The 21,956-nt window shown below is 31.7% G+C and overlaps 2 protein-coding genes across 5 annotated transcripts; both read right to left on the bottom strand.

The window, feature by feature from the left end:
* Window positions 1–1,987: 1,987 nt before the first annotated feature.
* On the bottom strand, window positions 1,988–8,311 carry LOC100803643 (F-box/LRR-repeat protein 15). 3 transcript variants are annotated; one of them, XM_006578031.3, is made up of 17 exons: window positions 7,579–8,311; window positions 7,180–7,414; window positions 6,957–7,089; window positions 6,707–6,803; window positions 6,433–6,516; window positions 6,081–6,351; window positions 5,899–5,997; window positions 5,714–5,802; window positions 5,501–5,600; window positions 5,245–5,415; window positions 4,890–5,042; window positions 4,423–4,583; window positions 4,101–4,299; window positions 3,372–3,838; window positions 3,225–3,288; window positions 2,480–2,566; window positions 1,988–2,301 (listed from the first exon to the last, which is right to left on the bottom strand). In XM_006578031.3, exons 1-17 carry the CDS (start codon window positions 7,671–7,673, stop codon window positions 2,233–2,235), a joined length of 2,574 nt encoding a protein of 857 aa, XP_006578094.1. In that variant the 5' UTR covers window positions 7,674–8,311; the 3' UTR covers window positions 1,988–2,232. The 3 variants fall into 3 exon arrangements, with proteins under 3 accessions (XP_006578094.1, XP_003523653.1, XP_006578093.1); XM_003523605.5 differs by having other exon boundaries at window positions 6,433–6,630; window positions 7,579–8,176; XM_006578030.4 differs by having other exon boundaries at window positions 6,433–6,630; window positions 7,511–7,652.
* A 5,027-nt stretch (window positions 8,312–13,338) lies between these two features.
* On the bottom strand, window positions 13,339–17,581 carry LOC100795849 (cytokinin dehydrogenase 7). Of its 2 annotated transcripts, none has more exons than XM_041014822.1 (4): window positions 16,659–17,581; window positions 16,300–16,566; window positions 15,438–15,700; window positions 13,339–13,849 (listed from the first exon to the last, which is right to left on the bottom strand). In XM_041014822.1, exons 1-4 carry the CDS (start codon window positions 17,349–17,351, stop codon window positions 13,660–13,662), a joined length of 1,413 nt encoding a protein of 470 aa, XP_040870756.1. In that variant the 5' UTR covers window positions 17,352–17,581; the 3' UTR covers window positions 13,339–13,659. The 2 variants fall into 2 exon arrangements, with proteins under 2 accessions (XP_040870756.1, XP_040870755.1); XM_041014821.1 differs by having other exon boundaries at window positions 13,793–14,273.
* Between the last annotated feature and the right edge of the window lie 4,375 nt (window positions 17,582–21,956).

Below are 21,956 nucleotides of genomic sequence, written 5' to 3'. Positions count from 1 at the left end.
TAGGTAGATATAAATTTTCTGAGTGATCTTTAAATTTGAAAAGTTTTCCTATCTTAACTCGATGAATCATTCCTTCACCCCAATTTTTTCTTTAGAAAATAACCACAAGAAGAATTGGCAAGAACCTAAAATCGATTCAAAACCTGAAATTGTTTTTGTTTATTTGCAGTTTAAAAGTTATTTTAAAGTAATTTTGGTAGAGATTACTGAGAGCAACAAAGTTCTCTTGAATATTTAATGCAATTGCACTCGAGCTTCTTTCATGTGTGCAGGAGATTATACTAAATCTGAAGTTTGAGAGTTTTACTAAAAATGTGATTTTGTTAAAAATGAAATAATTTATTTGATCATTTTTATTTTATTGTAAAACTTCTTTTAAATGAAAAATCTGTTCAGTAAAATAAACTAATTTTATTTAAAGCAAATTGTCTCACTCAATAAAAGAATATTTATAAAAAAAAATGTTATGTAAAATTAATTTAACATTAATTTATTTTGATATAATAATACATAAAAATATAAAATATATACATTTATAACCTTTAATTTTAAAAATGTAAAAATCTTTTAATTAGTCAAAATTAATATTAAAAGTGAGTTACAAATAATTTATTATATATAATATTAAATAAAGAAATTTTAGAATTAGTTACAAAAGATAAAATGTTTATAAAATTTTGTATTATTGTTCAATAATATTTTTAAAAGATAAAAAAATTATTTAATAACAATTCAATAATGTAAATTTTTAATAAATATTATAAAATGTTTGATAAATATACCGTTGTAGTTAATAATTCAAACACTTAACCCAAAATGTGTTTGTCCCCTATATACCTCCAACGAATGTTGATAACTATGAGGTAATTGCAAGACAGTGACACTTAAATGCAAAAGCCGGTAAAGCATTCAAATTTGCAAGTCCGTGAAGTTATTTTATAAAAATGGTAGTTTGGGACAAATAGGAATTCAAAGAAGAGAGTGATTGAACAAGTTACGGTGCAAGATGTGGAGAAAAAAAATCCTTACAAAGTTAAAAGCTTTTTTTTTCTAAAAGTTATTTTATGAAATTAAGTTACTCTAAAAGCTTTTTTTTGGGTCAACTTCTCATAGAAGATATCCTAAAAAAAAAGTGCACCAAACATTACAAGAACTGCTTTAAAAAAATTAAATTTGTAAGAATTAAACCAACAAAAAAAATAGGACCAAAAACAAATTATATCTATAAGAAAAATAAACATTTTACTATAAAAATTATAGCAACCTAGTAGAGTAAACCATAGAGAACAGTGGTGCCATATAAGTTGTAACCTTGTTGATCTAAAACATTTGTGAAATTGTTTCTTTATCGATGCAATATTCTCGTTTGCCAGAGTACAAGACGAAAATTTTGAAGCAGATTACGTGAAAGATGGGAATAAGGAATTGTCCATGTCCTTCATTTTATTGTTTTCAAAGAACAACTGAGGTAGTACGTGGAGGAAAATGACATCGGATCTAAATACAACAGTTTAAAATATTGTGATCAATTTTAATCATTAAAACTGAAAAAACCTTACCTTAAGTCATAATAGGCACGTGTTAAATTCCCCCAACTGACATCCTATTGCATTGTAAGGTAACACAGCAATAATCATCAGAAACTTAGACCTTGTTTGTTTCCTAATTTTAAAAGCAAATTCCTGTTTTCTAAAATTTGTTTTTACCTTTACCCATTTGAAAGTATTTGTCCCCTAAATATATATATTTTTTCCCTAAAAGGTTATCCCCTGAACACTTGGGAGGAAGAAGTGAGAACATTATTTCAGTTGTTTTTGCTTCTTTTTTTTTTTAAAACACGTTTTGAAAACATAAATAAATTTTGGATGAGAAATTGATTATTGAAAAATGTAAAATTATTTTACGGAACAATTTTTTAAACAAAAAACTGAAAAAATAAGCAAGAATCAGATACCTCTGTGTTCTTCACATGGATACGTTAAACTGCTTTAGAATTTAAAACAAAAAAGCTTAAATTTGAAATGTTGATTTACAATAATACAGGTACAACAACAAAGATAAATTATTGCAAATACACAACGGATTTCCATATGCCAAACAAAAAAACAAATTTAAAATTTAGCCATTTACAATACACGAAGAAATAATCAAATTTATTACCAAGCGCGCTTTCGATCCAAGTGAAGCACTAGGAAATTTTTTTTATATCCTTGATCATAGTAACAGAGTTGACTAACTGCTAAATATTCGCTTCAAACTTGAACAAATTGTGCGTAATCTTCCCATGCTTATTGAGCTTATCTATGAAGCACCATAAAATATACAATAATTGGTTGAAGATCATGACCAAAAACAATACTAATACTCAAGCACTATTCCATCATTATGTATGAACAGGTTAAATAGTTAAAATTGATAAAAGCCCAAGACAACACGCAAAGTGATGAAGGAATATCACAAACTGAGTTTGCTCTCTCACCTTTGGACAAAAGCGAACGTCAAGAGTCTCCAGCATAGTGCATTTTGATATAGCAGCTTCAACAGCTTCATCGTCAATATTGCAAGACTGAAAACCCAAATTACACAACACCAAAAAATTAATGAAACAAAGAGGTTTGACACAAATTGATAAAGGGTGAGGTGCAACATTTTGATTGTAAATTATATTGGCAATATGATAAGGGCCCCAATACAAAAGATAGCTATTTTAGTTCGAAAAGCCTAGGACTTATAAACCCACACTAGAATCTTATACTTCAATGTGGGACTCAAGTCCCATACCTTGCAATTGGATCCTAACACAATATGCTAAATACATTTCAAACAAGACACATTTCTGGTGGAGCACAAAAAGCCAATCGCAAATCCAAACATGTTTCTATAAAGACTTATGCAACCCTCTAGAGTTAATAAAAAACCTTTGAACAGGAAAATACTCAATTATGCAAGGTTTTAAAGGAGCCAGACAATCCAAGCCAAGAGAATGATGTAAATATGAAATAAAATCAATGATACAAAAGCAGGGTAATGTTTCAAACATGTCAATAAGCTTCACTAGGTAAAAATGTTGGCTGATAACAGCTGTAATGCAGAAAAGATAACCTACATAATACGTAATATATTATAACATATCTAAAATAACAAGACCAGACAACACTGAAGCGTCAATATTCAAAATTTACAAATGCATCAATAGATTAAAACTAGCAGGTAAGACTTAATACCTGAAGGAATAGACTGGTCAATTTTGGACACTCTAACTTCAAAATTTCCAAAGAGGAACAATTGCTGAACAGAGAATTTAAGACATTATCATATCTGATATGAGATGGATAAAAACCAACAGACATTTATTCGAGAGTCAACCATACCTTAAATTAAGAAAGCATAGGTTGAGACATGTGACATCAACCACTTTCAAATTTGCCGAGAGCGAAAGGTTTAAAAATAACAAATGAAAACAATTTTCCCTCAATGGAATGACAACCTTCCTAATATTTGGACATCCAACACAGTAGAGGTTTTGTAGTAAGCGAGCAGAGTGCTCACTTGATTCAGAGATAATCTCATTAGAACTTGCCCAGGATGGGGTGTTTACAGCAGGGAAATTGTCACTTTGCCCACGACTGCTTCCCCAATTCAAATCATGCATATTCACACAGCCATTCAAACTCACATGAGTTAGGTTTGTGCAGCAAGCAAGAAGCTCATCTATGGCTGATTGACAGAGAGTTCCATAAGACAAGTCCAACTCCTGAAGTGCTGGCAAAGCACCTCCTTTGTAAAGAGGTTCAAGTGATGTTTCAGTGAGATATTTGCATGCTTGCAGCTTTAAAACCTTCATGAAACAGGAGAAAAAAATGTAGCACTATCAGAAATGATGAAGATAATAATTATATAAAATGTTAAATTATCCAAAATATGGTGGAAAGAGAAAAGACAGATTGACATTATGAGAGGATATGATGTTATAAGATGAGTACAACTATTCTAAGTCAAGTAGTGGAATAGTACAACTAGTAAAAACCCAGCTCATTAGCACTATTTATGATAAAAAAAACATATTCAAGAACAACAAACCATTGTTTGGTAACTCTAACCTTTAGTTGCAAACAAGAATCAAAGACAGGCTGCATGTTCACCAAGAAAGTGTATGATAAGTCAAGAACAGTCAAATTTGGAAGACAATACAGAGATCGAAGACCCTCTGAACCAATTGATGAGCATGACATTAATATCAATGATTCAATCAGTGGGCATGAGACAGTTGTTGCAGACAAGCAGCCATCCGTTAGTTGGCTGTAATTCCAAACAGTAAAAGTCAGTCAGCAAAGCAAAAGGAACAGTATGGGGATGTTCAACGAGACAATTAATGAACTCTTTAGAAAGAAAGATAAATGGGAAAATAATGTACAAAATAACCTGCAAAAGGAAGCATCGAGAGATGCTAAGAGTGGACAATTAATGAATGCTTCAGATAGTACACCACATCCTTTCAACTCAAGTGAAACCATAAACGGTGCTTCAATGCTGAGTGTGTTCAATTTTGGACATATTCCTAAATTGAGAGATAAAAGACCAACCTGAGAAGCAAGTCAAGAAAAGAAAAAACTTAGACTCTAGCCAATGTAATCAGATTAATAAAAGTCCATCTCATGCAAGCAGGATTGCAGTGGAAGAGGGAGAAAAACCCGGATGTCTTGTGTTGTAAAATATGAACTTTTGATTAAAGAACACAGTCAGGAAAACCCACAACCAGAAAACTTCATATATTCAGTAGCCTTAATTATCGATTTAGCAGTATGCTAAATGTTCAAATCAAAAAGCATAAAGAATTAACAAGTTTAATCTCTTACAAAATAGAATATAAGGCAATCAATATCACTTACTGGACAAAATGATGCTCTTTCCAAATGATCACAGCCATCCAAAATAACTTTCTCTAGATTAGGGCATGTGAGTTCAAGATTAGTTATTGCACGGCAACCACCAAGGGAAAGACTGATTAGAGAGGTACTGATGAACTGAACTGATGTCAAACTCTGAATTCATTAAAACACCATAGGTGAGTTTAAAAAAAAATTATAGGTAACAACTCCATAGGCCAAATTCACAATATGGGATATACTGAATAACATGACTAAAAGAGTAAGTACAATACATGACACCCATTGGTCACTACTACTTGTGTAAATCATGCACAAGCAAAATTGGGAAAATGAACACTAAATAGCAAAAATATACCTCACAATTACCAAGAACTAACGATTTCAACATTGGGCAACCTCCACCATCATTAAAAACATTGCATACAGAGTTATTCAAAGATTCACACTCAGAGAGATCCACTTCTTGTAAAGATTGGCATTGCAGAGCTAATGTGGTTAAACTGTCCTGCTTTGGTATTGTTAATTTCTGCATTACCACAAATTCAGTCCTTTAGTCTATTATAGTATACACAGTATGGGAACAAAAATTGACAAACATAATTAGGACATACTTGAAGTGAATTTGAAGTGATGTTGATACGATGGAGCACAGGGCAATTGGACACCAAGATAGACGACAACGTTAGGGTCATCAAGTTCAAATCAGCAAATCTGACGAGAAAAATAATTTAAAAAGGTAATTAGAAGAGAAAATACTCAAGAATACAGTGTGATTAGAAGCATTAGAGAAACATGCAAAAAAAAACAAACAAAGGAAGCCATACTTGCGACAGTGTACCAATCTAATATTCTGCAAGCGGGGAAGGTCTAAAGACACTGATGTCAATAGGCTACAATTATCAAGCTCCAAAACCTACAAAAGCAGTAACGTCATTTGTCATTTCTCATTTTGCAAGTGTAGCTCAGGAATAAGAGATATTAATATCAGCGTCACGGAAAAAATGCACACCTCCAACATATAACTGTGAGATATTGCAGCCATTGAGGCTGCAGTGATGCCATCACAACTGTGAAGCTTCAGAACTGTTAACATTGGCAGTCTAACAGTCTTGAAATAGAGGAAAAAACATGTTAAAAAAAGGCAGATTGAATCTATATTGTCAAAAGGTGACTATAGACTCTAAAATATACCTCCAAGAATAGGTTGGGGCAGTACGATGCATCAAGAAAACTAAGGTTAGCACAATTCATGGATATTTCTCGTAATGTTTCATCACTAACACTCGAACAATTAGACATGTCCAAAGAAACTAATTGCGAGCATGATGTAACAGCTGAACGAATAGCAGAATCAGGAAGTTTGTGGCAAGAGCCTATATCAAGCTCTTGCAAAAGGGGGCAATTGAGCGCAGTCTGTGCCATGTTACTGCGCTTCAATGACATAGTTTCAAGTTGTGGGCACCTGAAAAGGAATAAGAAATAACATTTCAGTTCGCTGGTAAAGATACAGCTAAAGGTGAGCTCAGCACTAAGATATATTCACCTGACTGCTATACGCATCACACGGCACTTTGTCAATTGGAGATGACACAGCCTGTCGTGATTGACTGATATCTCCTGAATACCACTGCCAAGTATAGCATCATTGATGGTCAGTCTTTTCAACATAGAACAATCGGCCAAAGCATGGAAAAAATTATCCATTATATGAGCTCTTCCCAATGTTAAAGCCTCAAGATTTCTGAAAACAGTTAAAAAGAATAACATGAATCACAAATAACTTGATTAGCAACCCAAATACAGAAGAAGCTACCAACCTTAACGAAGAAATGGCCTTCATGACAAGCTGGTTACAGGCAGGACCAGACATACGGATTGCCATGATATTAGGATAACGCCTACAGATGTCCTCAACTATAAATACACAAGCATTATATCAGCACATTTACATGTTCACAAGGGGCACGGGGCACTATTTCCAATACCCATTGTTAAATGCTAAAAGACACTTAATTGTTACAAATAACAACTTATTATGAATTATGAAACATATACACTCGGGCTCACATTGCTCTACAGATATGCTCCGATCTTCAAAATTCAAACTCTTCCAGAAGACTTCATGAGCACTAGCAGTCCACCACTGCTTACAGACTCTAGCAGCTTTGCAGAGATTGGGATGATCCAAAAACGAAAAGACCTAAATTACAATGGTAAGGGTAAGGACAGAGTTCTAACCCATTAAAATAACAACAAATAGCACAAGAACAATTCATTTCCCAAAACATACCATATGTAATAAGTCATCCGTAAGATCCATCTTGACCTCTAGATCATCCACTTTTGAGATGTCACTGTCATCTCCTTCGTCAAAGTTACTCTCCTCACCAGCAGACATCGACCTCAATGCATCATCATCGTTGGATCGAAGAGACGATCTTTGAAAATTATCATAATCCACAAATTCATCAACAGATGCACTGGATTTCCCAGCATTTGAACACTTCACAATACAATGAGGGCCACTGCAAAACAAAACAATATATCACATTTCTCGATAACATGCAATTTGCCATTATCCCAATTCAGAAATGAACATCAATTGTAAGTCGAAACAGAACCCTAGCGAAGAACACCACATCTTAAAGGCAACGAATCTCCAATGCCAATGACTCGCACTTAAACTCACTCGAAATCGAAGTAGACTCTGGCGCGCTTCCGGCGAGTGTCCTCAGCGGAAACGGAACTACTCTCTCCGTCGGAACGACGCCGGTTCCTCTCCATTTCGTCAAACGACACAACTACTCCTCATTATTGAAATCGCCGCTTCCGAAAACGCCCTCCTCGCGCACAGAATCGGAACAACGACGCTTGAAACAAATAAAAACTTCGTACCCCATTGACCGGAGGCTCTTCGCTATGCGAAGGTATGGAAGAGGGATGTTGTACACAGCCTTACCCTTGCATATGCAAGGAGGCTGTTTCCGGATTCGAACCCATGACCAACAAGTCACCAAGGCACAACTTTACCGCTGCACCAGGGTTCGCCCTCACGCTTGAAACAAATGCAGCACGGAAATTGGGACACCTAACAAACCCTAGGTCTCGATCGGGCACATTTCGCGAGAGAAACCCTAGGGTGTAAGAGAGTTTCTTTCTTTCTTCCCCAAAATGTGGAATGGTCTGAATGGATCGGATCTTAGAAACTGCTTTGTTGAGATTTTTGGTTTCTCTGAAGTGTTGTTTCTTTTGCTTCTTTGCCGAAAGCTAGTTAGAGATTGCGTTTAACCTGATATTTATTGTTTGGTTATTTTAATTAATTGTTAGTATTTTTTAAAATAGTGCTTGGCGTCTTGTCTCTTTTTACGTCTACAAAAGGATGATCGATGAGCATTTTCATTTCTGATTTCAATTTTGAAGACAAAAAATAATGACTCCGTTAATATTAATGATTTAAAGGGACTCGCTGCTTGCAATTCTTCTCTTCTCTTAAAAAAGATTACTAGTATAGGACATTAACTTAATCTTTTACTAATAAATAAATTAGACATTGATTTAGTTTCTTTTTTTTTTAACATGTTTCATATTAAAAATAATTAAACGTTATTTCTACAGCAACATTCTTTTGTGTCTATCTCTCTTACACGTAATAATTTATTACATGTCATAGTAATAATGTTGTAAATATAGTTATAAGAATTATTATATATTTATCACATCTTAAAAAGGTTATCAACTGTAAATATAAATATTTGTCGTAATTAATTATCAATAGTAAATTCAAATATTTGTCTTAATCCAAATAAACCCATGTACTAAAATAAAATTAAATGTACCAAAACAAATTCAAATAAACCCATTTTATGCTGATTTCAACGGGACTCCGAAATACAGATTTATGTTATTGATAGGAGTAGTTATTTTTTTCATGTAACATTCAAAAATTAGTAAAGAAACACCATCGAAGTAAAAAAAGATTATATTTATATCAATATGATGATATGGTTTTGATATGTTATTATGTAGCACTTTTATTTTAGTTGGAAAAAATATAATCGGATAGTATTTATTAAAATATGAGTAAACATAATGTTAAACAAAATTGGAAAAATTCTATAATAAAAAACAAATTGGAAAAATATATTTACCCCCTAAACTTTATTTTTTTTCTAAATAGACACTCTAAACTTTAATTTTATCTATACCGATCCATAAATTTTATCCATTTTATAGATAGAAATCATAAATTTTATTTTCACTTCAATCAATTCTTAAACTCTTATAGTCATCCATAAAGTGATAACTACTCCATATCAATATCAATAGCATGCTAACAATAAAATTCTCTCTCTCTATACACATAGATATCTAAATTTCAATTTTAATCTCAATTAATTCTTTAAATTTCTCCCCTTCATGAATAATATCTTATACTTTTTCTTATTGGCTTAAATAATATCTTATACTAAAAAGAAGAAATTTCAACAATTTAATAGTTTGATTAATGACATTCTAATAAAATTATAATATTACTTAAATGTTTAATTGAAATTATTATATATTTTAATTACATTGAAATAAAAATAATTATATTACTTTAATGTCGTTAAAATAATATAATTATTTGTAAACAAACTTAGAGCATCTCTAATAGAGTTTTGGAAGGTTTCTTGAGTGTATAAATTATTTCTTGGTGTTTTTTTCCTATTGGAACAAATTTATTTACCAGTGAGAGTTTCTTAAAAATAAAATTTTTATTTTTTACAAGAAATTGTTTCTTATCGATAAAAAAATATTTATCTAATTGTTTTTCTTTAATATTATTCTGTTTAATTATTTAATAATTCAATAAATACAAAAGTATGAATTTCTTGAAGTTTTTTAGAGTTTTTTTTTATCATTGAAGTAAAATTATGTATAAATTTCTTACAAATAACATATATTATGGGGATTACAACAAGTATCGTAGGAATCACAAAAAATAACTCAAAAAATTCACTTAATAAATTTCTATTGGAGATGTTTTTATCGTCCAACTGTTAGTAAAAATAAATTACTTCAATACATAGTTATAATTATATTAATTTAATGTATATATAATATATTTTTGGGTAAAATATGTTTGGGATGTTGTAAAATTTAAAAAATATTAATTTTATCCTTATAAAATTTTTCATATTGGTATTTGTAATATATATATATATATATATATATATATATATATATATATATATATATATATATATATATTAATCCTCAACAGTAACTCAGTTAAACATAGACACTAACTTGATATGTGTAATTTGACTATAAATTAATTAAATAATTTATCAAGGTTAAAATCTTTCAAAATAAATTAAATAATTATTGGCTAAACACCAAAAAATTGGAATTTTTTTGTCCGACAATTTTAGTATTCTTTGTGACCAGATGAGTGAGAAAGATGAAGTAATAATATGTTATCGAATTTTTTTGAGCATGCTTGAGAAGATAAAGAGTAGACAAATAATTTAATCCATTAGCCACACAAGATAATCGTCTAACAGAATTGCTGAAAACCAACAAAAGTACGTTTTATTCTTATGAGCAAAATAATATGAAAAATGTTATAAAAAAATTAATACTTTTTAAATTTTACAAGAATCCCAAATATATTTTCCTATATTTTTTTAGCAAAAACGGATCTAGAAACCTTATAAAGTGGGGTTGAAAACTTTTTTTCTTCTTTTATAATTGTTTAAAAGTCTACCTTTTAATAAATAATATTTTTACGCAAAATTAATATTAATTTTGATATTAAATGATAATAATCTTAATTATTATTATAATAACATTACACACAACTTATTTTATATCATTTTATACTAATTAACCTTAATCATGGTTGTAATAACATTTGTACTATATATATATATATATATGTGAAAAGTTTCCGGGGAGGATATCCGTCCCTGTCTTTAATATGGCATATTAAATGATAATATTCTATTACTACAAATGTTAAAGTTTTCTTTGTATTTAATGTTATGGCATATTAAAGATTTGAATTTGATATCATTGATAAATTAAACTAAACAACTCCACAATGATTGATACGATAAAATGGAGATGACCGCTGACACTATCACAGTTGCTATTGGTACTACTTACTTTGGTGTCTTTCAGAAGTATTCCAAAATTGTCCTTTTTGACAAAAACACAACCAAATTGTGTTTTCATTGTCTATATGGGGGAAGCAAAAAAACAAAACACAATGAGAATATGATTTTGTTGTACAAGCGTGTAATAAAATTATATTTTTGTTGTAATTTTTTCATTCCTATATAGACAATGAAATCGTGTTTCCGTTGTTGAATGAAGTGAAAAAAAATAATAAAAATACAATTATGTTGTATAGGGTAAAACAAAGTCATATTGTCATTATTTTTTCCATCCCATGTATGCAACAAAAATACAATTTTGTTGTATAATATACAATAATGAAAACATATTTTTGTTGTTTATCCAACATCCCTTACCACCCTGATCACCATCCAAATCCGTTGATAACAAACATTGATTCAACAAGAACAACACCACAAATTCAAAAACAACAACACAAATTTAACAATAGAACCTGCAACAAAAAAAAAGGCAAGGTGCGTGTGGATCGTGATGCATGGGGTGTTTGGATCTCTACGCGGACATCAACATTGGTGGATCGTGTGCAGTGGACGAGGATGGGTTGCACCGTAATGGACAAGGAAGGGTCACGCGCAAAAGGGTGGGGGTGACAATTTTGGATATGAGGAAAAGGGAAGGGGGTGTAGGGTTTTGATGAACGGACAAAAGAGATATTTCACATAAATTGGTAGACTACCAATAACAAATCCGATAGTAGGAATAATTGTTTCCATAGATGTAAGTTGATTATTGTCCTCAACGATCTAGCCCAATAAAACATGCGGTGAATGTAGCAACTGGCTCAAGTGGCCAAGCCCATTAAAGTATTAATAGAAGGGCTGTTGCTAAGTACACCTTCAAAATCTTTACTTTTATACTCCTTTCACTTCTTTTTTCCAACTATATCTTTTATTTTCTTTTAATGAAGATCACAACACCCCCTTCTACTCTGCAGCACGGGACAAAACCTAAACCCCTATCTCTTATAAATACTAAATCCAAATGAAACATCCAAATCAAACTCAAACTAGTCTTATGACAAACTGATTGGCATAATCTTACTCTTAAATTTATCATTTGGATTGAGCAGCACCCAAGCCCTAGAATGTGTTGCTTCACTTTGATTTAAACTCATAGGTATCAAACTCTAATTGCAGCTATTGATGATATCTGAATGATTGATGGTTGCTTCAAAAATTAATTTGATAAATTCTACAGAATGGAGGAATTTCTTATCCTGCTTTGGTCTTTTAGTAGGCCTAGAAATTTGGGATTTTTGTTGCCATGACTGGGTTCATTGCACGAACTTTTCTAAATTACTATGAGAGAGTCTGGGCAAGGGATTTCCTTAATTAAATTCCTTGATAAGGTTTTGGAGTTTTAGTGTACTCATTTACTTAAACGTGTTTGTTTGCATGCTTTTATTAGGCGATGATGCTAAAGTTGACTTTAATAATGAGATCATATGGAACAAAAGAAAGAGTAAAGGGGACAGAGAAGGGGGTGCACTAACTTCTGGAGAAAAAAAGAAGATATAATTGGAAAAATAATGAGTGAAAAGAGGTGTACAAGTAAAGATGGAGATGTGTTTAGCAAAAGCCTAATAAAAGTAAAATATAATAAAGATAATACAGACAATACTAATAAAATATAAAATATAAGAATTGGGAGAAAATTATAAAAAAAAACTAAAATTGGTCAAAATTTGTGTGAGCAACTGCAAGTTAGTTTGATTAAAAGATGATGAATCATTTTCATATTTTATCCTATATTTAATTATAAAAAAATTATATGTGATCAATTAAAATATAAGTAAATTTGAATTAATTTCTTTTCATTTAACGATAAAAATGATATATTTTCACAATACTTTTCATTTACGTAGAGTTTTATTTTTAACTACTTTATCTTTGTTGTCCTATGTAGTTAAATATAATGGATATTTAAGGAAGCAAATTTATTTTTAAAATGAGATTACCAACATTAAACATGTTAACTTATTTTCTTAATTAGTATGAATCATTTTTTATATATTTTAGTCTGAAGAAAACTTATAGCAAATTACAATACGAATATTTATGTAAAAAATATATATCAACATTAAAACCTATTTTAGTAATTATACACTTAAAATCAATTTTGACAGCAAATTTTCAAACAACATTAATTTAATTTGGGTCAAAATCAAGTCCTTTATTTAAACAAAAATTATGTTACTTTAAACATGCAAATAATATTAATAAAATAATATATCGTAATGTTTTCCAATAAAATAGAGTACGTATAACTTACTAACCCTTTGATGGAGCGAACTAATTAATTAAGGACAGACAAAAAAGCTTGGAACTGAAACATCAGCATCAGTTAAAATTGTCTAAAAAAAACAAGAGGCATATATATTTATGTAGTGAGCGGTGCATATTGATGATTGTTACGTAGGTTCTGATAGATTAAATACCAACTGGACCAAGGGAAGAAAAAAGGACTGGTTGAAAAGCACTTGCCAGCTTAGCTGCTACAATTCCCTTGACAAAATAGCTAAGATGAAAATGACGCTAAGCAATTAAGCTTTCCATTTACGACGTCCTCATGCACGACCACCCAGATATTATATTATACTATACTTTGATTTTGATCGATCTTCTCTGAGCCTATGACGTTCGTTGATCAGCTCATACATATATAGGGTTCGATTAGATTTAGATGGAATCCTACCATCAATCATTATTAGACTTGGCGAAAGACCAAACCCCTTGCATATTAATTTGACCTGGCTGGATATTTTCCTTACAATATAGCTGCAACCAGTATAGTAAACAACAAATTAAAGCAGAGAAGAAAAATATCACAATGGATAGTACAAGTATATTGTTATATATATGATGTGGTTATGTGATAGAAGGAGGTTGAGGTTGAGAGGTTCTGGAGAAAATTTTCTGTCCTGGTGCAAGGATAGCCATGGGATCAAAATTGGCCTTTCGCTCCGCAAATCTGGCCCATTGATTCCCAAAGTGCTTGATCCAATCCTCCCGTGACTGGTAGTGAGGAAAGTATAGCTTGAAATCAAGGCTTCTGCTTGTGCAGAACTCAATAATCTCATTATTTTGCGCCACCAAGAGTTCAGCTGCTGGGCCCTTTGGGGGTGGTGGAGTGAATCGGAGCAAGGCTACTATGTAGAACATGTCACTGTCCGGCACCACCACTGAATGACGACTATCCCACCTGTTTTTAATTAATTCTTTATTTTCAAAAATAATAAATTGGCCAAATTTCTTTTTTATTTTTTCCCTCTCCCCCTCTATTCAAATCATTATTTAGACAACATAACACAAATACCTAGTATCCATTTAATTACATAAATTTTATGCATGTTCAATAATTTAATATAATGTATGAGGTCAATTCAATTCAAGGCGCATGACTTAATTAAACCAGTGATTATATATCCTCCTCATGCATCCCGGCCCCACCCAGATTGGCCATGGGGGACCCTCGAAGAAGAACCTAATTCCACACCATCAAGCTTCAAATCTATATAGAACCCATACAAATTCGGAATCACTGTAATTCGCTTTGCCCAAGTTGATTCTCAATTAGTAACACTCACCATGATAGCTACATTGCTTGGAATTAAAATAGATATTTATTTCAATTTCCAGTTCCAGAGACAATTTCCTACTTCCCATTTTACCCTCTCATTCTCAAGCGTTGCTTATTCGCTAACTAACCTAACAGAGCTGCAACAACCGCCTAAGCCCTAAGGGGATGCAATTGGAGAAGAGGAATGGGTTTTGTAGCGTACGGACGAACACAGAGTAAGATGGTACGACCATCATAAAAATGAACAGCTTATGATGATTTTCGATTGACGACCAAAATATGGTACAGTTGATGGGTACCTCTATTACGGGTCCCATTTATGGCTGACCACAAGTAGTAACAAATATTTGATACTCATCACCCTCAAAATCTTAACCATCCTCTTTGAATCAGCGGTTCAGTACATCACACAGTGTGTGAAACAAAAGGGATCGCTGGTCATTCATTTGCGTGGCTACTGGCCAACATGTCACACGGTGGGACCTGGTCCATGTCCTTCTCACGTGTCATGCATAGCTAGATAGGGACCGTTATTTTTTATTTTTTTTCCCTTCTTCCCTTTTGCTTTTTATCCTCGCAATCACTCATCAATCTTTTGTTCAGTTTAAAGAGAATGTAGTTCGCCCCTCCGAAGCCTTTTTTTATATAAAAAAAAAACAGAATAAAGGTTATTTTTTTTATAATAAATCTTTAAGTTGTTTATTAATATGTATAGTTAGATGTACATGCATTTACTAGTATATGTATTATAGTTGATGAAGGGTAGGAAGGGAACCAAGTACGTACTTGTTTCGCAAGAGAGGGTAGACTAAAATGGGTCCATCGACTCCGTCCTTGAGAATCTTCTTGAACACCTCACGATCAAAATCAACGATGTGGGACTTGGACACGAACAGATTGAGCCAAGGGTGAGGTGCATCCCAGGTTCCGTTGCCTTTCGCGTGCTCCTCCACACGCTTTACACGCAGCAAGAACTCCATGTATGTCACGTCCACCTGGAACTTCAGACCCTGAATGAATCGTAGCCGTCCAAGCAATCCATCCACATCCTACGAGCAAAGAACCCAAACCAAACCCTCTGAGAAGTGGTGCATCAGTTAGAGCAACACACAACTGAACATGTCATGGAATATTGGATTTGCTAAACTTAACGAGGGCATTAATTGTTATTGTATATAACACTAGAATGCATTTACGCGATGATAGGTAGAGTGAGTTCATATATACTTTTGAGATTCCAGAAAATGATGGAATTTTGGCTATTTGTGCAAGTATGGGGACCATAACGTCAGCGAGATCTCAATGATCAGCGCAATGGAGCACCTAGTGATGTTAGATTACCATTTTAGCCACAATGGGATGCTCCCTATTACGAAAATGACACATTGCAGGGACATTAATTAATGATAAGGCAGCAGCAGCAGCAGGTCAAGTACAGTAGTGAGTCCTCTGCGGTAATTTGAACTATATAAGGCACTGGCATTTTTATTTATATTCTCCGCCAGAAAATCCAATGGAAGATGCATCATTTCAGCAACCACATTCAACTTGTGAGACAAATTCTTAATGATAACATTCGTAAAGAAAAAGGATTTAGATTTTATTTAAATTTCATGTGTGATCAGAGAGGAAATTAGTTATTACTTACCGTATCGACACGAGAAGGATGATCCGCGTTACGATAGTGAAGAGCGAGCTCCAAGCAATACAAGACAGGACCAGCAGTGAAAGGGATATGAGTCGGGTCGAACACTTGTTCCGGGCCCAATGGAACTGTGGGCCATCCATTGGCCCGGTTATCACTGTTCACCAGAACGAACCCTTCCACGTAATCAAAACAATATTCCTCCACCAGCGACTCTGCATCCCTAGCATACTCCTCAAACTCAGAGTATACCACTCTTATCCACCTCACCTAATTTAATCATACCAAACAAAATATAAAATCATAAACAACCCAAGTGCTTCAAAATTTGAATAAATAATTAATTTGCTTCTCTTCTCCACCATATCTGGAGCTTCTTGAAGAACGACCCTGGCTCTGGTAATGATACCGAACTGTCCTAAGCCACCAAGCGCGCCAAAAAAAAGTTCAGAGTTTTCTGTTTGGGAGCAGCACAGTGTGTCTCCTTTCCCAGTTACAACTTCCAATTCCGTTACGTTCGATGTCTGAGGACCGTAACGGAATGTTTGACCGCTGACGCCGGCGTAGGAGAGCGTTCCGCCCACCGTTAAGCTGAGATAATCCGTCCACGACCTCGGGGCGAGGCCAAACTCCGAAACGCAGCGTTTAAGGACGTCTTCCCATAATGCCCCTCCCGAAACGTCGACGTAGGGAGAACCTTCTATCCAGAGAATCTCAAACGGGTCCTGGATGGCGCGCATGTCGAGGACCAGGCCCTGCTCCGCCATGGCCTGGCCGTTGATGGAGTGGCCGTTCCCGCGCGCCGCCACCGTGAGGCTAGAAGACGCCGCCGCGTGCTTCACCACTCTGGCGACGTCGGCGGCGGCAGAGGGCCTGATCAGGGCCAAGGGTTTGACGGACTTGATTCCGCCGAAATCCTTGCCGGCGACTCCGGTGGGACCGAATTCCTCGACGCTGGCTTGAAGCTCAAGCGCTTTGGAGAGGGTCGCTACGTCGTCGTCTTGCCTCGATTCGGCGTCGTTTTCGTGAACGAAGTGTTCCAGGTAAGCTAGCATCGCCGGCGTTGGTGACCGGTAGTTTTTTTTTTTTTTTTTGACTACTTAGCAAAAACTGAAGAGTGTCCTTCTTCTTCTTCTTCTTCTACCAGGTGAAGTTTGGCATTAAATAGCGGCTGCTTTGGATTTTTTTAATGATTAAAAAAAGGCAGTAGTGGGATTTTTGAGGATTCATTAGAATTATGACGTTATCGCCCCTTTCAATATTCCGTCGACGCTATGATCCCTTCCACATTAATTGTCTGCCACTTGCGCAAGTTTTCGAATTCGTGAATTTTTATCTTATTCCCTCTCATGTTTTGGTGTGAATGCAGTCTCATTCATTTCGGATGAGCTTCTATCGTGCGTCTTACAAAAGAATTATTGAAATTACTTGTATGAAAAGTTTTTTTTGTTTTTGAATTTAGGATAATTTTAAGTTTATAAACAGATCAATTTTTTCATTCGCACAAATTTAAGATTAAAATCCTAACTACATACTTACTGAAGTGACGAAGTTATATAAAAAAGATTGAAGTTAAATTTTCTATCAAAATATTTATATAGATTTTTTTTCTTACCAAATTGCAGAATATAGAGAGAAATTAATGTATAACGATAAAAGAGAAGATGCAGGGTAAATAAGTGATGTGGTGGTACAAATAAAAAGGAAAAAGTAACATCATGAAATGTTATTTAAAAAACAGTATCACTAACAAATTATTATCACCTATTATATAATGTATAAAACAATTGGCAATGTTTTCCCACGCGCCCTTTAGTTTGAAATAGGTAGAAAGAAGAGAAATAAGAGAACGTTTGGTATGAGAGAATTTGTTTCATGTTTGAAAATGGTGATGCCTGATAATCATATTTACAGGAAATTAATAAAATTTATTTGATTGGTTATTGAAATTTTTTAGATAATTTTTTTAGAAATCAAAGAGTTACATAATATTTTTATCATTAATCTTAATTATTTATCATGTTAAATAATTTAATAAGAGTAATATGATATTTATACTATAATAAAATAAAAAATAAACTTGGGAAAATAGGATTCCCTCCTCTTCTCGGAAATATTTTTGTGAGAATGTGAGTTAAAAACAATTCCTATAAATTATAATTTTCCAATCATATGTTTCTTAAAATTATGTATCAAAGTGGAAAATTAAGTTTTCTCAAGTTAGGATTCATAGAAAACTGAAAATTTCTCCCCTAACAAATATCCTCTAAACGAAACTGAAAAAATGTAAAAGAAAATAGGTATTAAAAATCTAAAGTTTTATTTTTCACTTTGTTAAAAACTAAAATAGGAGAGAGTAGTTTTGTATTTTGTTAAAGATATCTATGGTTCAAATCAATCAGAGCAAGATTATTTTTAATGCATGAGAATGCAACCTCTAAAAGAAACTAAACTAAGACAAAGAATGTTAACTTATTGTAGAGTAAGAGTGTTTGAATGAGTACCAGGTCATTCTGTTGTTGTCAGTGAATAAATATGAGATTTTTTTAATACACTACTACAAATATAATGATTTTAACATTCTTACACTAATATTAATTTTTGATAAAATCGATGTTAACAAAAATGTGATGGCATACTCGTAAATAATACAGGTTTGTTAACATCAATTTTTCAAAAAATCAATGTCAACAACTTGTGTTAACATCAGTTTTTTTTTTTTCCAAAAACCAATGTTACTAGAAAAACGTGGGAAAAACTCAATATCAATTTTTTAAAAAACCGATGTTGAGTTGTTGTGGGATCTTTTATAATAATTTTTTGACGTCAAAAACCCTTGAGCTCCCTCACTTTGCCTTTCTGACTCTTACTCTCACTTGAAATTCCTCGATTTCACACTTGTGGCTTTAAAACTCCCTCACTGTTGACACTACAACCTCTCGCAGTGCCTCTTCGCCTCTTCATCTACACGTCATCGCTACCTCTCGCGCCTCCACTCTCTTTCTCTTCGCCTGTCCATTCTCACCTCTCGATCTCCACTCCATTCGTGATAACAATGTATTTTCTAGTAGTCATAACAACGTACAATACGATATCTGATCCCATAACAAACAAAGAAAACTTAATAAAAACATTATTCGATGCTTAATTGCTTATTAGTTAACTCAATTATCATCATCATTATCTATAATCAATGCAATAGTGAAAATTTAGGCATTGATAACTGAAATTAATAGGTCAAGTAATTTATCAATGGCCTGCTTATGATGTAAATTTATTTATCAAAGGAGTGTGTTAAGATATGGATAGTAGGTTCATTTGCATCCTTCTTTCCTTTTTAAAACAAAAATAAACAGTAAAAAGAATTGAAGATTATTCCAACAAAGCCTAATTACAAGTAATGCATGCATGATTATTGTTGATCTAAAATAATTTTACACACAAAAGAAATTGAACACGAATTTTTTTATTAAATAAATTATTTTATCATATGTGAATACAGTAAAATTATACAAGATTGTGTTAACCTTATGGGATAATCATTATTAATATAAGTGTTTTTTCATTTGGCAATCAATTAAAAAATATTTAAAATATGACTTTTAATGAAATTATTAAAAAAAATTAACAATATTTTTGTATACATTGATCTATGCTTAAATAAGAGTGTGAAAATCTTTATATTATCAATACATATCAGTATAACATGAAATTTTTTAAAAAATTGAAAAATGATAAATTCTGTCCCTAAAAGTACAAGATACGAACAATTTTGTTTCTAGAAGTAATAAAATAACAAAATAAATCATCTTTGAAAGTGTAATTTTGTCATTGATTTTAATTCAAAATTTAAAAAACGTGACTTAAATGAAAATATTAATATATAATTTTAGATTAAAATGACAATAAATAATTAAGTTCAATAACTAATTAATTAAATTGATCAAATAAGAATTTTCACGAATCTTTTGATTATTTTATTATTTTTAGGGGACGAAATTCTTTCGTATACCTATTATAAAAGAGTGCATGAAAAAGTACAAGTATCAAATCTTATATCCTTTAATGAAAATGAGTTTTTTCATGAAAATATATTTCTCTTGATAAAAACATGTAAATAAGCATTGTTTTAATTCTTTCATAAAATGTGTATTCTTTCATAAAAGGATTCACCTCTTTACCAAAAGTCATTTGAAGGATTGTATCTCTTTATTAAACGATATATAATAAAAAAACAGAACCACACAATGAGCACAGAGAGACATTGATTCGTAGTATTCAATACATCTTTTTTTAGAGATATGTAACATGCATGGCAAGATGTAAGGAGAAGATTAAAGAAAATAACTAAAATTTCACCCAGTATTTTTTAATAAAAGTAATAAAATGATTTTATTTTGTGTTACTTGCTTTTACTTTTTAATGAAATTAATTTTTGTCACCTTCTAAAATTTACGTCTAATTTTGATTTATTTATAAAATCGTTTTAGTTAATAATTGTTTTCGTTTTACGAATAAAATTTTCTATAAAATGCTTAAAATCATCTCTTAAATTTTTACGGAAATAATTTTCTTACAAATAAACCAATCAGTAAATAAAACATTTCTTATGTTGTATTCTGTTCAAACGTTTAACTACTTATTACAACCTCTATTCCTTTATAATAGTCAAATTTTGGAGAATGTTCGTTCTAACTGTGATTTGTAAAGTTTAAGATTATATTAATTATTCTTTTATCAATTACTATATTATTATTTATCTCTTAATATTTAATTAATTTATATATGCATTTATTGTGAAATAAAAAAAGAATAAAATAGAAAATCTCACAACTATTTAATTAAAATAAAAAAAATTATTGTATTTTTTATTTCTATAAAATAACCTTAAAAGATAGTTTTAGATAGTCTTAAAAAAATTATAAAGTTAGGGTAAATTTATTATTATCAATTAAATTAATTACTATTTTTTAAAATCTTAATTAATTACATAATTGGATCTTATATATGAAAGAGTGATAATTGATAGAAAAAATTATTGATATCAATTACCGTATCATTTATTGATATCCCGCTACAATGTTTGTAATCAAAATCAAAGGCATGCTGTTTTTTTTTTGCCGGATGCATATTTTTAAAATAATTTACTTTTTGTTAATTTTTTATCACAGATTTTTTTTTATTCACCGTTATCTTATGCTTATTCGAATGAAAAAAAAAAAGATAAGAGAAAAACTTAAAGTGATCAAAAAGCTCAAGAGAGAAAATTGTTATTTTTTCCTCTTTTTAGTTAAAAAATATATTATTATCTATTTTTTTCTTTCCTCATAATTGATATTTCTCTTGTCCTTATTATACGGTTGTTATTTTTAATTAGTCTTTTATTGTTACACTTATCTTTTATTAATAGATTATTAAATAAAAAATACAGAACCTTCATTTTTAACATAAAAATCCTTGTTATTATATCGTATACTTAATTATTTTAGAATACTAATATTTTTAAAGAATACTGCAATTAAACAATACTGAAATTGTATATATAATATAATATAAATAAATTTATCTATATCTCTATTTATTTATCTATCACTTAATATAATATAATATAATATAATATAAGATGTACATGATGAAAAAGATTTTTTTATTTGAAAACG

Source organism: Glycine max, chromosome 4 (genome assembly GCF_000004515.6).
Source record: "Glycine max cultivar Williams 82 chromosome 4, Glycine_max_v4.0, whole genome shotgun sequence".
Lineage (NCBI taxonomy): Eukaryota > Viridiplantae > Streptophyta > Magnoliopsida > Fabales > Fabaceae > Glycine > Glycine max.
This window is presented reverse-complemented; position numbering and strand designations above follow the sequence as displayed.

What these genes read in the sequence shown, in the direction of transcription:
- LOC100803643 (XM_003523605.5), bottom strand. Translation starts at nt 7,673, where the DNA reads ATGGAGAGGAACCGGCGTCGTTCCGACGGAGAGAGTAGTTCCGTTTCC. An exon ending in CGGATGACTTATTACATATG is followed by an intron (nt 7,090 to 7,179) that starts GTATGTTTTGGG and finishes ATTGTAATTTAG; the next exon opens with GTCTTTTCGTTTTTGGATCA. An exon ending in GTGATGCGTATAGCAGTCAG is followed by an intron (nt 6,352 to 6,432) that starts GTGAATATATCT and finishes ATTCCTTTTCAG; the next exon opens with GTGCCCACAACTTGAAACTA.
- LOC100795849 (XM_041014821.1), bottom strand. Translation starts at nt 17,351, where the DNA reads ATGCTAGCTTACCTGGAACACTTCGTTCACGAAAACGACGCCGAATCG. An exon ending in ATCCTTCTCGTGTCGATACG is followed by an intron (nt 15,701 to 16,299) that starts GTAAGTAATAAC and finishes CTTTGCTCGTAG; the next exon opens with GATGTGGATGGATTGCTTGG. An exon ending in TACCCTCTCTTGCGAAACAA is followed by an intron (nt 14,274 to 15,437) that starts GTACGTACTTGG and finishes AATTAAAAACAG; the next exon opens with GTGGGATAGTCGTCATTCAG.